Source organism: Neurospora crassa, linkage group VI (genome assembly GCF_000182925.2).
Source record: "Neurospora crassa OR74A linkage group VI, whole genome shotgun sequence".
Lineage (NCBI taxonomy): Eukaryota > Fungi > Ascomycota > Sordariomycetes > Sordariales > Sordariaceae > Neurospora > Neurospora crassa.
Genome location: NC_026506.1, coordinates 2,025,995 through 2,039,652, shown reverse-complemented (window position 1 = coordinate 2,039,652; position 13,658 = coordinate 2,025,995). Strand labels below are relative to the sequence as shown.

Below are 13,658 nucleotides of genomic sequence, written 5' to 3'. Positions count from 1 at the left end.
AACAGAAACTTGGTCCTCATCGTTCTGGCGAAAGTGCATCCCACCAAGATGAGCATCTCAACGAACAAATCCATCAAGATCAACGTCACCGTGACGAACTCCATCAGGACCGTTCTTCCCCCTACGAACTCTGTTGAGATCTTGAAGGTCAGGACGGGCTGTCAAGGTATGTCGGCGATGATCCCCCGTGACTGTGATGCCTGGTCTACGATACTGGCTAAACAAGTCATCATTGTGATTTTCTGGGTGGCCACAGAAGGCCACATCGATGTCGCGCGCAAATATCAAGATGACTATGAGCGTGGCCTTCCAGAAGAACAACCCTCAGGACAGGATCACTCACCGTTTCGCGACCATGACTTCTCTACCCTCCTTTGGATCGTCAATCAGCCTAGCTGCAACGATTTTAACGCTGTGATGCGGATCGTAAACAACATATGGAGAACCGTCATCAAGCGGGGGGTCCTATGGACAATTCTTCGCCCGAGCGGGTGTCGAAGGTGAAATTTACGGTCGCACACTCGGATCGTGTCATAGCATGGCAATATAGAATAGCTCTGTCGTTGAAAGTCGGGATAGATAATGAACAGAGGCGATCCCAGAGCGCCGCGAAGAACAACAGGGAGCAGCTCGAATAGGACCTGGATAATAAAGTGCTAGAAACAAATGACTATTACTGTACGCAACGACAAAGTCGCTCGAGTTAATGCTTCGCAAGCCTTTGGTGCTTCCTTCCTAACGAAGAGGATGTCACGCAGACGGGAAATTACGATGGTTATCTTGGGTGGGGAGGTGGAGGGGGGGGGGGGGAGGGTGGGCGAAGAATATGGATGCCGTTGTTGATGTTTCATACGCAGATATTTAGCATTTCAAGATAACACGTTATCTGAGGCGCATATACTCTAGATATATCCTTAACAAAATCGTAAGCTTGAGATTTCTGTCAACTTGTTTAAGCCTTTTCATGCTCAGTTTATGTGTAACAAAGGGGGTTGAAATTACTGTAAATAAGCTACCTCTGATGTAGGGTTTTTTTTTTTTTTTTTTTTTTTTTTTTTTTTTTTTTTGTTTTGAAGATTTCAGTTCAACCCATGATTTTGACCTTCCGGCGTGTCAACTGGTGAGAAATGAGTCTTACTCGAAGGACAAGGCTAACAGACAAACAAGCATATAACTGTACGTACCAGTCATATATACCTCTATTGTGAGGCACTTAGCGGTCGCTTCAAGGAAGCCTGGATCGAGACAAATATCATCCATACTTCTCTTACTAACTTTCCACCTTCCATATATGTGGAATGATGGTCCTACCTCCGGTCAAGTATTCCGGCCATCACATAAGAAGAGGCAAGGCAACCAATCGCTCTGGAAAGGTTCAAGACTATCTATGTAATCAAGTAGGAAGGTCCTTGGCGCATGATTTACATTACATTGGCCAAAAGAACTTGCGCACAAACGTGGTCTACCCGGTTCGTACCTGTCTCCTTCATTCCGCCTCAGGCGGTGTGAAAAATAGTCTGCACACTCTCTGGGTATGGTTCGGTAAAGGCGTGTCCGGCCTATTTTCACACCACCTCCGCCTATTCCTTCGTCTAACGCGATCGAGGTCTTTCGAGATACCACTGTTTTGTCTTTTCCCTATCAATCAAGTAGACTGGATAGCCATATACGACAGAAGTTGCTTTGATATAACGGTATGCTGCCAAGAAAAGAAGATCCAATCGAGATTTGTTTTATTTGACCGTTCTCGTTTGTTTCGCATGATAATCTCTGTTGAGTGACTGAAAGGGACACGAAAGAATAAAGATAAAAAGTGGAAAAAGCGCTTCTCATAAAATCACAAATTGCCGGACCCAAACATCATAAGCTATGAGCATTCCTTCCTATTTCGAAGCCCAAAACACTGTTCCCTTGCTCATCTCGGCATTAAAATGAATGTAGTAACATCTCGTAAATAGTAAGGTATACATGGGAGGTTTGTCCCTGCTCAAGCCAACAAGGGGATGATCTCGGAGACTATCACAGACGTGACGGTGTGGCGAATGAGGTTCCTGCCCCCCTCCGATATCAAACGTGAACCACTGTTCCTGAGTGTTTTCAAGACTTTTGCTTGCGCCTGTTGCCGCCAGTAGCCCTGGACTTGGACTTGGTATTCGGCTTCGGCGGAGGAACAGGGGTCACAAATGTCACATGTCGGCTTTCGTCGTTTTTGAATTTCCCGGTACCTGTCCTGTTGGTCGTGGTTTCTTTTCGGTGCTGACAAATTTGAGCGCGAGGCGCGACAACCACGTCATGAACATCCTCTTCAATATTAATTTCTGCCACATCCGAGACAGACCGAGTTTCAATTTCATCGCTGGTGTCGGAGGAAGATCCATCGTCGGAATCATCATACTCCCCATCATCACTAACAAGTGAGGGCGCATTATTGCTAGCGACGGTGTTCGGACTCAACTCTGTGTCTATGTCGTCCTCATATATGGGCGTTTCGGGGTGATCGGGTGGATTGCGCTGCCTAGTAACTGTGATGGGCAAGCCGGTCAAGTGGGCCGGAGCACGACCTATGCTCGTTGTTGGAAGAGGGACGGGGGAAGTAGAAATCCTCGAGAATGGCGGAGGAGGAATGGTAGACGAGGCCGGCTTGCGCGTGACGGCTGATACCCGCGCTGTCGACGTGACAGGCTTCTTGGAGCTTGAAGTACCTTCTGCGGCATTCGATTGATCGGTATCTTCAGACTCGTTACGCGACAGAACTGCGTCCCAATCTATTATGGTCTTTGCATCCTTTACTTTCTCACTCAGATTACCCCCAACCTTCTTCTTTTGCATCAGCTTCGTCAAAAACGGCGTGTCGGACGAGCCAACAAAGTCTGGTGCGTTGGAAGACACCAATGATGATGCTGGTAGCGCGGTTGGTATCTTCTTCACATCTGGGAGCTGGCCGGCATGGTATAGCTCCAGTGACGCATTGATACGCGAGAGCAACGCCTTGTACGCCTGCTGTTCCGAAAGGGGTTCGCTGCGCGCCAGCTGGTGCACCAAAGCGGGGCTGGTAGTATTTGGAACGCTTGGAACGATGGGAGGCAAAGGTTTTCTTTCCTCAGCAGCAACACCTCCAATCTCATCAACATCAATGGGCTGCCCACAATGAAGGGCGGCTTCGTCGTGACTCTTGTAGTCTCTCCGATGGGCTATACGGCAGTGATTGATGAAGCCCTGCGTGCTCGAAAAGTTCCACCTGTGACAATCAAGGCAGACGAGCTTGACCGTGATCCCATCCGACCGTTTCACGATGCAAGGCAGTGATTTATCCTTGGGATGCGAATATCCACTGGATAACGCTTGGAGTTTCTGGGTGCCCTGCCCGCGGGCAGACCGTTGTTTTCCTAGACCACCTGCGTCAGACATGCTATTCCTCGTCGTTCTGCCTTCAGCAACGGCGTTCCTTGCCCGGGCAGTCTCCACGACCGGCTCCGGTTGAATACCGTCAAACATGGGATCGGGTATCAGCCACTTAGCGTAGTGCCGAGAATACGGGCCGTCGACAACCCCGAAGGGTGGCGCCCACTTCGGTACAGACTCTCCTGGTTTTGACTGAAGAGCAGGACCCTTGCCACTGCTGATGTCCAGCATCTGACTGGGTGTCGGACACTGAACAGGGTAGGGGATGAGATGACACCGGCGAAGCTGCTCGAGAGCAATCTGACACTTGGCCAGCTCCTGGTTGATGAGACGGAGCTCGTCATGCTTCATCAGGATTTCAAGTCCAAACTGATATTGGATGACGTCCTTTGCACGTTCTAGATTAGGCCCGGAGGCGGCGAGCTTGGACGGCCTTGCCGCCTCATTGCCGCCTGCATAGGTCGAGGTCGGCGAAGGTAAACCACCATCCTGCTCTGTCTTGATGCGCTTCGACGAGTGACCATGGCCATGGAAAGCGGTATCAACAGCGCTCAGCCGTCTTCGCTTCAGTGAGTGGGTGGATGCGGGAGAGATGGGCGTCGGAAGACCCGACGCGGTCGGAAGAGCTGACACACTGGACACGGATGGTTCGGCGAGATCCAAAAGCGTAGGATGGCTTGCATCTAACGTTAACGTCTTGTCATTTCCCCTTGACTCGGTAGCCCAGAAAGGAAACATGTGATGATATGAAAGGTCTCAGGCGTAGACGCGTTCTGAGGCTGTGATCCCGATGATAGGTCGGGAAAGAAGGGCGGAAGACGTGATACAAGCGTCACGAACTTTGCAGGCAGTAGGAACACTTGATAACCCAAGAGTCACAGAGAGTGGTGGGTGATGTGTAAGTCGAAAAGGGAGGGGGGGGGGGCGACTGTGATAAACAGGCCGAATAGGGGGTGCGTATTGGACAGGCAACCGAGCGGGTATGCGTGGCAGGCCGGCAGCAGCTGACAAGGGGGCCTGTTCTTGGGTGTGAGGCTGACGTAACCCAGAAAGAGAGCAAGTGGGTCCTTTGGCTCTCGCTGAAATCAGGGGCCGCTTGATCGCTGTTGTGGATTGCCAGTTGGTTGTTTTTGATTGCCTTTTTCAGATTAGCTCGGCACAGCCGGGGGAAACTGACAAGAGGCCGCACCGCACGCAGAGTCGCAGACCGCTAGCAGCGCGCAGGGGCGGAGACCTTGAGGGGACGGAAGGCTTGGCAGAGTGGGCTCCTTGGCTTTGATGATGTGGCCGCGCCCCAGGAGACCAAGACCCAACCGAGGACGAAGCAGGGTCCGACCCGAGTCACAAGTGGTGGCAGTCGGAAGGTGCGAAGTGTGTTGGGTGCTGGCCCAACAGAACCTAATAGCAGAGGTCGGCCGTGTCGTAGTGTGCCAACAGTGGTGATTAGGTAGCGACTTTCGGAAGAGCGCGCGAGAACTAGTCAAAGCCTCGATCGAAACAGCGATGATAGCAAACAATAACAAGTGCGAAGTGAAAGCGCGGAGTTCAAAGAGCAGGAAAATGTAGGTTGCGCGGTGGTTCGGGGTGGATTTGATCGGATTATGTTGCTAAAAGTTGGTTGTAGGTTGATTGAAGATTGGGGGGAGGGTTGGAGTGAATAGGCGCTGTCACGCAGGTTGTAAGGGGAGGTGCTGGGAAGACACTGCGAGGTTGGTTGAGGTTGAGGGGGTTTGGGGAGAGCGCTGCAGGGCCGAGGAGTCGCAAAAGGAGACGAGGCCGCTTGAATGGCAAAATCACCCAAAAGAATGGACGCAAGGGGACAAGGGGGGGCACCGAGCCAACTTTGGGTCGGCAAGGTCGGGGAGGAACGACGAGGAAGAGAAACGAGGGAGGGGGACTGGAGCACCCAGGAAAAGCCACAGTCTCCAGTCCTGATTGGACAGAAGCCTCTATGATAGTAGTAGAGGGTGGGAGGCCAAGCCGCCTGTTACTGTTAGACCTCCATGTCTCACGAGCCCCATCCCATGCCCTGCCATTCTACTCCTGCGTACCGCTCCCGTCCAAAGTAAGAGGTAGCTTTGGTGTAAGAGCATCTGCATGCTTGGACTGGACGGAGGAAGCTTCCACCACACTCGAAGGTGAAACGAACGCTCTTGACAGAGACAAACCTAAGACGAGAAGGCTCGAAAGGCTGCCTTCAAACGCCGAGAAGGCTGCACCACACATGCACACATTCCTTCCTGTTGTGCACTGATTCCCGCCGAATGCTACAAGGCGCAAGTAAACCGATTCTCTGACCTGGAAATTGAGTTGATATCTCACCAAGTCAGTCGTCGCACGCGCGGCTCCTTTGTAGTGAAAATGATGCCGTAATTATCTTTGGCTGCTGTCTCATTATTCAAATGTCCTACACAAACAGATGGCAAAATGGCGGCTCCAGGTTGCAGAGTAAGAGCATGAAAAATGCCGTCACCATCAAATTTCGGGGCCTTGCAATACTATTGATATGAGCCTGTATGATGCAACCGGGTGGGAATGAAATTCGAATGAGATGGGAAAGTTGGAGTGGGCGAGGGGCACGGCACAATAAGGATGGATGCAATTGCAAGGCAAATAGAACGACCGCGCCCAATCCTGGGAGTTTCCCTCATCACTTTTAATTGGACAGCTGAAGATATTGGAATCACAACTCAGTTTGACCCTTGCCAGCCAACTGGAACTCGGCGCGGATGTGAACAATCACTAACTGTGTCAGCGACAGACAACACAAACGAATTTGACTTGAGCCGCTCCTCCTGATTTGCCAGTCCCCAAGCTCAACCAGGTCAGCCTTTTCGCCGGTTTTGCATTTCCAGAGCCCCAAGGCGATGTGGGCTTGTCGATAGCAGTCAATAGATTAAAAACCAATGTTCTTCACTCTCGGAAGCGCGTTGCAAGCAGCCACCTCTCGTCGATTGTTGTGACTTGTCTGTTGTAGATCGTGCCAGTAACCCAAACCAGGCTGCAAATGGTTATTTTTGTGATAAGTGAGCTACTAGCTGTTCTCACCGTCGTTGTCGCTGTCGTACGTGCACCTTCTTTTATCGTCTTCGAACTTCTTGCACAGAAGCCAAGGTACATATCATCTGGAACATGTAGCTAGTGTACACACATTGAAGACCCCGCAAATCCACATCTCATCGAAAGACATGCGGAGAGAATGGAACTCTGCCCAAAACCAGGCGGCCAGGGTTTGACATTCAGTTGCTGCACCCCAAAAGTTCAGAAACTTGCGGTCTGCACTCTCTTCATCGGACACGTTGCATCGAGCCAAGGGTACTTCTTCCCGAGTTGATTTTTGCGTTCAACATGCCTCGTATTTGAATCTTTTACTGCAGATTTCTTGCCACTATCATGAAGTTAATGAAGTCTTTTTGCCGGATGATGGACAAATTGTACAGCAAATATTAAGATAGAAAGGATGTCCAGTCCCGATCATAGTGGTGGAGAGTATGAGATCTGCATAATGATTTCTATCTGCTCATTGGCTGAAAAAAGGTGGATACATATGTATCAGACGCTCTCAGAACGTCCAACTGCCAAACAAGCATCGTCTTGGTTTTAAGAGTTGATGCTATATCATTCTTGTTATCTGTACCCATGAGATTCAAAGCGTATGATTCATGGTATTGGAAACTAAATCATGCTTTACTTAACAGCGAGATGCCTAGCAGCCGTTGCCCTGCCGGCGCCAATCAGCGATGTGAGGTCAGAGATAACCGAAGATTGCACCTTTCCCAAATTGGTCATTCCATGCAAAACACTGCCTGCTTTTTGGAAAGCAAGAGTACCTTAACAAATTCTCTAAACACATTTTCATTGTCTTAACATCAGCAGGCCAAAGAAAAAAAAAGGTCCAGCTAGTGTAATTAGCAACTTGAAGTATGTAACTTTAAAGTATCGCTTTGAGTATAAGCTCAATGTGTTTTGAGCTTGTACAATCTTATGGTCGTGAACTCATAATTTCTGCTTCTTCCAAAAGCAGCTATTGTAATATCTCAAGATTTTCAGCTTTCAAAGGTACTACCTAGGTACCTACCTCTACCTCCTGTTACCCGAACTTGAATGCTCACTCCATTATGTAGTACTATAGTAGGGTGCTCTGTAACTGCAAGTTCCTATAATTGCAAAGACCCAGTAAATGCTAAAGATTCTCATGCTCGGATTATTTTAGTATGGTAAAGCCTGCTAACTGCTAATTGCAAGCCGCCCAGCTGGCCGGCTATATAAATTTGCACCTAAGAGGGCAACTAACAGGTGGTTTAGGCGCCCCTGTCACCCCAATTGGGGCTGTCACCAGCTATCGGAACCCTTTATCAGGGCTGTCACTGGCTGTTACAAGCCCTTGTGCAGGTACCAGTAAGTGCAAGGGCCCAGTAATTGCAAGGAAAATGCCTTGCCCCAATTGGTTGCATTTACTGGGTTCCATGCCTACTGTATGTAGGTGCGTAGAATGCAAGGCACCACGTCTCAAGTCTCAGCCTCCTGTCAACTTCCGCCGATGTTGTCGCCGAGGTTAAAGACGCGCTTCGTACACACAACTCAGACTTCGAGATACCAGTACGTATCTACGAGTGGAGAGTAAATGAGCGGATACGAGACGCAAGTGGGAATCCAATGAGATGCAGGCCCGCGCCCAGCATCCAGCCGAAAGTGGACCCTATGAGACTGCACGCTTCTTATCGATAAGCCCTAAATAGATCCACAAAATAATCGACGCATCCATGGACCCCACATCAAATTCAACATCAAACAGTCGCCTACCAAAACATTGGTACGTACCGCCTCTCAAGCTGCCCTTCAGTTGATAACCAAACATCAGTAACGACTACTCGCAGCTACACTTCACCTCGTCCTCAACAGCCTTCCATCCGGCCAGGCACCGGACAGAGCAGTAACCACTTCTATCATCACCAGTCCTTTTATCCCCAGCCCGCAAGCTGAAACGATCAATCGATCCAAAACCCAAAACCTACCCAGGAACTCCATGGCCGCCGCAGACACAATGCTTCATCAAGCGTCATCCTCTTCCCCCCCACGTTCTGCCTCATCTTCGGTGTCGGCAAACCAGAACAAGCGTCGCCATGTCGGCGAAAGCGATATTCCAGGCAACTCCAGCAAGAAGCAGCGCACCACAGTAAACTTCAACATCCAGCAGACAGCATCACTGCAAAGTAACCACCCGCACCAGAGCAACACCACCGCCGGCGCTGTAACCCCTGCATTCCAACCATACGAGTCCCTCCTCGCCAAGCTCCGGCCCAGATATGAAGTCAAAACCATGAGCGTCATGCCCTCGACTAGCATCGCCAAGCACGTCGACAAAGCGCTGCAACACCTCGATCGCTTCAGCCTGTGGGACCAATCCGTGCTGCCGGGCGTGGTGCTCCTCTCCGCTAAGCCGGTGGCTTCGAGCAAGCTTGTCACTATTGCCGAGCTGGTACGACGAAGGATCGGCGAGGGGGAGCAAAAGTGGTTTCAGTATAATGTACTGACGGAGACGGAAGAGGAAGATGCTGGTGGGACGGAGGTGGTGGAGGATATGGATAGGGACTTGACCAAGGATGGCGATCACGACGAAGAGGAAGAGGCATTTGAGATGATGGGTATTCACAACAACGGCAACCAGAGACAACAGCAATATGTAGGAGGAGGAGGAGGAGGAGGAGGAGGAGGAGGAGGCCGGGCATCGCACGACCAACCACCGACGGTTTTTGAAAGAGCTATTGAGCCACCCAAGACTCGACACAATAAGTACGTGAGCGTGTTTTTGTCGAGGATCCCGATCGAGGAACTGAGGACGATGCGGAATGTTGCTGTGCAGAGCAACGAGCATCACATTGAGCATCTGAAAAAGAAGAGGGTAGGCTTGGTGGCTTGAGACCTGCCGACCAACTGCCCATTTGAAGGATGCGGCTCGTGGGAAGAGTTATGTATTTATCATGATGGCAGATACTGCCTGTCACTCGGTCGGGGCACTATCATGGAGTTCAGGGGCATAACGAGCATGTTTGGTTCTAGAGGGACGGCATTGAGCATAGGCAATGACCCACGGTAGTATATTCGCGACTTTTGGAGGTTTTAGTTTTACATCACAGATTTCTGTTTCGATGTTAACAAACGATTAGGGCGCTGTCCGGAGTTATAGGAGCATCATCGGGTATCAGGTCGTTTGTCTCGATACCTCGCATTATCAAGACATGAGGATTACATTTTAAGGCTCATACGCTCCATTTTTTATGCCCGCCGGCCGTTAGGAAAGAAAAGTTCATGGGTTAAGAAAATCGATAAAGTGGGTGGCATTCTTCATCAGTCACATGTTGTCATTATACGAAAATTGCCACAATGTAGACAACGGTCGCAAAGCAATGGGATAGTTTCGTTTTATAGTACCTCCTCTAAACTTTTATTCGTTAGTTTGTAATGCTTTAGGATTCCAAGTCGACCAACGCCGGCCCCATGCAAGCCATCAATACCAAACGCCCCTGCCTCTCATCACAAGTGATGAATAGTCATTTCAAGATCTCCTACCCCAATTTGCTTTAGTGCGCTCTCCATTCTAGTAGCTCATAACGTATCGTACTGGAACCTCCGTCGTATTTTATACAAGAGATCAAAGATTAGTTTCCCTTGAATCCCGCCAGTGGTAGTAACAAAATTCCGGTGTGCATAGTCTCATTTGCTGGCTTATTTGGCGCAATGCCCGCCCAGAAGCGAGCGTTGATCCATCAACAGTTCGTAACATACTTGTCGTCGCTCAGGTCGTCCATCCATCAGTTCCAGTCTTGCTCAATCTCTTTAAGGCTGCTGCGAAATATATGTGATTCTCAGGACAAAGTTGACCACCACAGCGAGGAGCAGAATGAGGGCCAAAAAGGTCGGACCGAAGCGGTCGTCGAAGCCGGCCTGGCCCCTCAATCGTATCGACTTGGCTCGCCAGTGGTACGTCACTAGCGCATACACCATGGTTGCCATAGCGACGCCTGTGAAGAGAAAGGCCGAGATGAAGGCGGGCCGGTCGCCAAAGTTAAGCATGCCTATCGCCAGGGCGCCGAGGATGACGGTAAAGTTGAGCCATGAGAGAAAGGTACGCTCATTGGCGAAGAAGACCTTGGGTTCGACGCGAGTGGGGAGAGCAATGCGCTTGCCTGTGGAGGTCACGGATGATGTCAGCGGGAAGAGCGCCGTGGAACGGAAAGTAGAATGTTTGCTTACCTGGCGCAGTCTGGAGGAGAGGCTGACTCGACATGTTGATGATTTTCGAGGTTTGAGATGGTGCTGGGTATATCGGTTGAGGAGTAGGCGCTTGGGTATGTGTCGTCGAGATTTGAAGAAACTGCTGTCGGTCGTTCAAAGTGTTTTTCGTAGTGGCAATCCGGATTCAAAATCAAGCTAGCAGGCGGTCCGCGCACGGCTCCGGTTCCGTCAGAGACTCGGACAAGATATCCCACAGCGATTGGAGCTGTCAAACAAGAGTAGGGACGATTTCGTGCTGCGTCACCGACAAACAAGCTTCGTGGTTCTTGGGCTTTGTGGAGCACTGTTCGCTGTCGTGTTCTGCGTCTCGGGCTCTGGGAGGAAATTTTGTCCTTTTTCTTTCGCCAACACGACGTTAAAGTCTGATGTTTGAATGATGCGGCGCTGCAGCCAGCGAGAAGCTGCCACAAGTGGAAGAAGGTGATTCCTGCTCACCAATTGCAAAGCTTCAAACGTCAATTGATCAATGAGAGAGGGTGGAGCTATCCTTCAACAGGCCTAATGCTGGAACTGTAGTGGGAAAATGGAGCCCACGTGGACCTCTTTTTCAGAACGATTGGATGGGAATGCCTCCGCTGGACAGAGCTAAAGCGATACTGAACCCACCCCTCTGTCGTCACCGTGGTGACCGTGAACTCTCGACCGTGAGCATGCGCCGGATCACGTGCCAGCTGTCCAAGTGCGATGTTCACCTGTCAGCTGTTCGCTTGGTCATGTGTCAGTGACCAACGCTTGAGGCTTCAAATGCTTGGCATTGCTGCCCGCCCGCCCTCCACCGCACCCGCGGCAGTTGCCCGTCCAGCGGCAGCGGCCATCCACTCGTTGTAGGGCAGTGTGATACTTGGGTACCTACCGACTCGGTGGCAGAGCGTATCGGGCGGGCACCGGGCGAGCTGATCGCGCGTGTGTTGGTGATACCTACTAACGACCGTGTATGTACATGATTTGGGCATCTACAATTCTACATCACAGCAACTTTCTTTCCGCAGCCGTCTCCTAGCATCCCCTTTTCAACATCCCGGGGCGTCTTGGAGAGTATATCCACCCTTGTTTGTCCCTCGAAGAGCAGCTGTATGATTTGCCCCAGAGTTTCAGAGACGAGATTGGTTGGGCATTCCATTTAACGCGACAGCCTTTGGACCAGGGTCTCCTCCTCTATCGCATCGCACCGCAACAATCGCAAACTAAACGCCGACTTACACCCAACAACCACACGGCACCGCACAACAAAATGGCCTCCCCAACGAACTCTGTGAGGATAATTCGGCGGCTTCCTTGAGCTGAGCAGTTTTTACTGACTTTGCGATGCGAAAACCAGCCCCTGCCGCCCAAGCGCCTTGAGCAGATCGCTACCGACGTTCGTTCGCCTTCGACCCCTTTTCCCAGCACGGCGGTCGTCAAACGAAATCCGGACCTGCTACTCGAATGTTGCGAAATGCGCTGACACTTTTCTCTCATCAAACAGGTGTGCAACAGCACCTTCGCCAGCGTCGAATACTATGAGCACCCCAAGACCGCACAATGGAATGAGGCCATCATTGTACGTTTCCGCCACGTTGTCTAGTCCTCTGTCCCTGCCCGCCTGCTTTTCCATACCGCCTTCTCCGCATCGGCAAAATCAGAACATTTCTCCTCCTTTGACCCGGTGAACGAGCGAGGGGTCTTCGGGTGCGCGCCAGTATGGAGAAGGATCCCACGTTAACTGACCTCCGGTTCCAGCAAAAAATGCTCAAGGCGGTAATGTCTGAAGCGACCCCCCAAGGCGCCACAACCCCGGCCTACAAGTTCGCCGTCAACAGCACCATCGTGCAGCACGTGGTGCCCACCTCGCAACTCAACAAGGCCACTAGCACAAGTACATCGACCGGCACCGGCCCCGAGGGCGAGTCGACCTCGTCGGAGGCTGCTGCTCCTGCCGCCAGCAAGAAGGGACAGGCGGGCCGCCGCGGTATGCACAGCGCGACGGCGGGCTACTGGAACGAGAAGACGGACGGCATGTGGAGCTTCAAGTATGATGGCGAGGCAAAGGGGCTCGATGTTGTCATCATGCTCATTTGGATTGCCCTCTAATATTGGGGTTACAAAGAGGAGGAGGAGATGCGTGAGTTCCACCCGGTTCACCCCTTTATGATGTGGGGTTGATGGATGGATGGAGAGGCGCATGGTGAGGGACAGGGAGCCCGGAGTCAGTATACCAAACAAGCAAGAAGAACAATAATTTACTCTGTAATGATATCATAACCTTATCCATATGGTACTGAACGACAGGGATGAACGTGAGCCGTCCGTGGCGGCCTCATTGGCTGGACTATCACAAAGGGGGGCTGTCGTAGCTGAACGGGGGTCCTCGATGGTGTGGTTCTATTGAAGCGGCTATATGACTTCGAAGTCAAATAGCGGTCGCAAGATAATGATGCCTGCTAAGATCAAAGGACCAATTCATGTCAAGTGACCAATGCTGACACAATACGCCATGAGCCTTCTGGGATTTCTAGTGTATACGGCCATTTTGATGGAACCGGTGGGCTTCAGGGTTACAAGTATCGGGGGACCTTGACCTGAAACCTCGGAAAGATCGTCGGTCCTCCATCGGACTTAATGCCCCGGGAGCTACGGTACGGCCAAGGCGGAGCTTGGCGGGCCCTGATCACGGATCACGGATCACGGAACTGGAGGTATCTTGCTTCTGCGACGAGAAAGTTCCGGGGCCAGGAAGCGCGTATATGACGTCTATGGGCGTATTCCCATCATGCTTTGGCTTGTTCCACCGAGGCTTGGGGGTTCAGGCGGTGTACTTCTGATACATGGCCCAATATAACGTCGAGGCACCAAGCTTTTGCCCGGCTTCCTATAAGCGAAAAGAAATCAATTCGATCTGGGGATGGTGCCTCTTTTTGCGTTTTGCCCCTACATTGAAGGCTGTCGCGGGTGCTCATGCATAGCGTGAACGTGTGGTGGGC

At 51.1% G+C, this 13,658-nt stretch overlaps 5 protein-coding genes across 6 annotated transcripts; 3 read left to right on the top strand and 2 right to left on the bottom strand.

Moving 5' to 3' along the window:
- Positions 1-48: 48 nt before the first annotated feature.
- On the top strand, positions 49-504 carry NCU12119 (hypothetical protein; the record flags this gene model as incomplete). Its single annotated transcript, XM_011396753.1, has 1 exon — positions 49-504. The coding sequence occupies one exon, from the start codon at positions 49-51 to the stop codon at positions 502-504; it is 456 nt and encodes a 151-aa protein (XP_011395055.1).
- Positions 505-1,067: 563 nt separating this feature from the next.
- On the bottom strand, positions 1,068-5,174 carry NCU03885 (hypothetical protein). Its single transcript, XM_951465.3, has one exon. It carries the CDS (start codon positions 4,138-4,140, stop codon positions 2,098-2,100), a length of 2,043 nt encoding a protein of 680 aa, XP_956558.2. The 5' UTR covers positions 4,141-5,174; the 3' UTR covers positions 1,068-2,097.
- A 2,836-nt stretch (positions 5,175-8,010) lies between these two features.
- Positions 8,011-9,664, top strand: NCU03884 (hypothetical protein). The gene is made up of 2 exons (XM_951464.3): positions 8,011-8,215; positions 8,280-9,664. The coding sequence occupies exon 2, from the start codon at positions 8,429-8,431 to the stop codon at positions 9,320-9,322; it is 894 nt and encodes a 297-aa protein (XP_956557.3). The 5' UTR covers positions 8,011-8,215; positions 8,280-8,428; the 3' UTR covers positions 9,323-9,664.
- Positions 9,665-9,788: 124 nt separating this feature from the next.
- Positions 9,789-11,171, bottom strand: NCU03883 (vacuolar transporter chaperone 1). The gene is made up of 2 exons (XM_951463.2): positions 10,657-11,171; positions 9,789-10,589 (listed from the first exon to the last, which is right to left on the bottom strand). Exons 1-2 carry the CDS (start codon positions 10,688-10,690, stop codon positions 10,240-10,242), a joined length of 384 nt encoding a protein of 127 aa, XP_956556.1. The 5' UTR covers positions 10,691-11,171; the 3' UTR covers positions 9,789-10,239.
- Positions 11,172-11,439: 268 nt separating this feature from the next.
- Positions 11,440-13,042, top strand: NCU03882. 2 transcript variants are annotated; one of them, XM_011396579.1, is made up of 5 exons: positions 11,440-11,769; positions 11,843-11,950; positions 12,017-12,055; positions 12,164-12,238; positions 12,418-13,042. In XM_011396579.1, the coding sequence occupies exons 2-5, from the start codon at positions 11,930-11,932 to the stop codon at positions 12,766-12,768; spliced, it is 486 nt and encodes a 161-aa protein (XP_011394881.1). In that variant the 5' UTR covers positions 11,440-11,769; positions 11,843-11,929; the 3' UTR covers positions 12,769-13,042. The 2 variants fall into 2 exon arrangements, with proteins under 2 accessions (XP_011394881.1, XP_011394880.1); XM_011396578.1 differs by having other exon boundaries at positions 11,440-11,950.
- Positions 13,043-13,658: the final 616 nt, after the last annotated feature.

Bases quoted from the DNA above. Each gene is read 5' to 3' on its own strand.
- NCU03885 (XM_951465.3), bottom strand. From the start codon at position 4,140: ATGTTTCCTTTCTGGGCTACCGAGTCAAGGGGAAATGACAAGACGTTA.
- NCU03884 (XM_951464.3), top strand. From the start codon at position 8,429: ATGGCCGCCGCAGACACAATGCTTCATCAAGCGTCATCCTCTTCCCCC.
- NCU03883 (XM_951463.2), bottom strand. From the start codon at position 10,690: ATGTCGAGTCAGCCTCTCCTCCAGACTGCGCCAG. The intron at 10,590-10,656 runs GTAAGCAAACAT...TGACCTCCACAG, and splicing joins TCTCCTCCAGACTGCGCCAG to GCAAGCGCATTGCTCTCCCC.
- NCU03882 (XM_011396579.1), top strand. From the start codon at position 11,930: ATGGCCTCCCCAACGAACTCT. The intron at 11,951-12,016 runs GTGAGGATAATT...TGCGAAAACCAG, and splicing joins TGGCCTCCCCAACGAACTCT to CCCCTGCCGCCCAAGCGCCT. The intron at 12,239-12,417 runs GTACGTTTCCGC...CTCCGGTTCCAG, and splicing joins AATGGAATGAGGCCATCATT to CAAAAAATGCTCAAGGCGGT.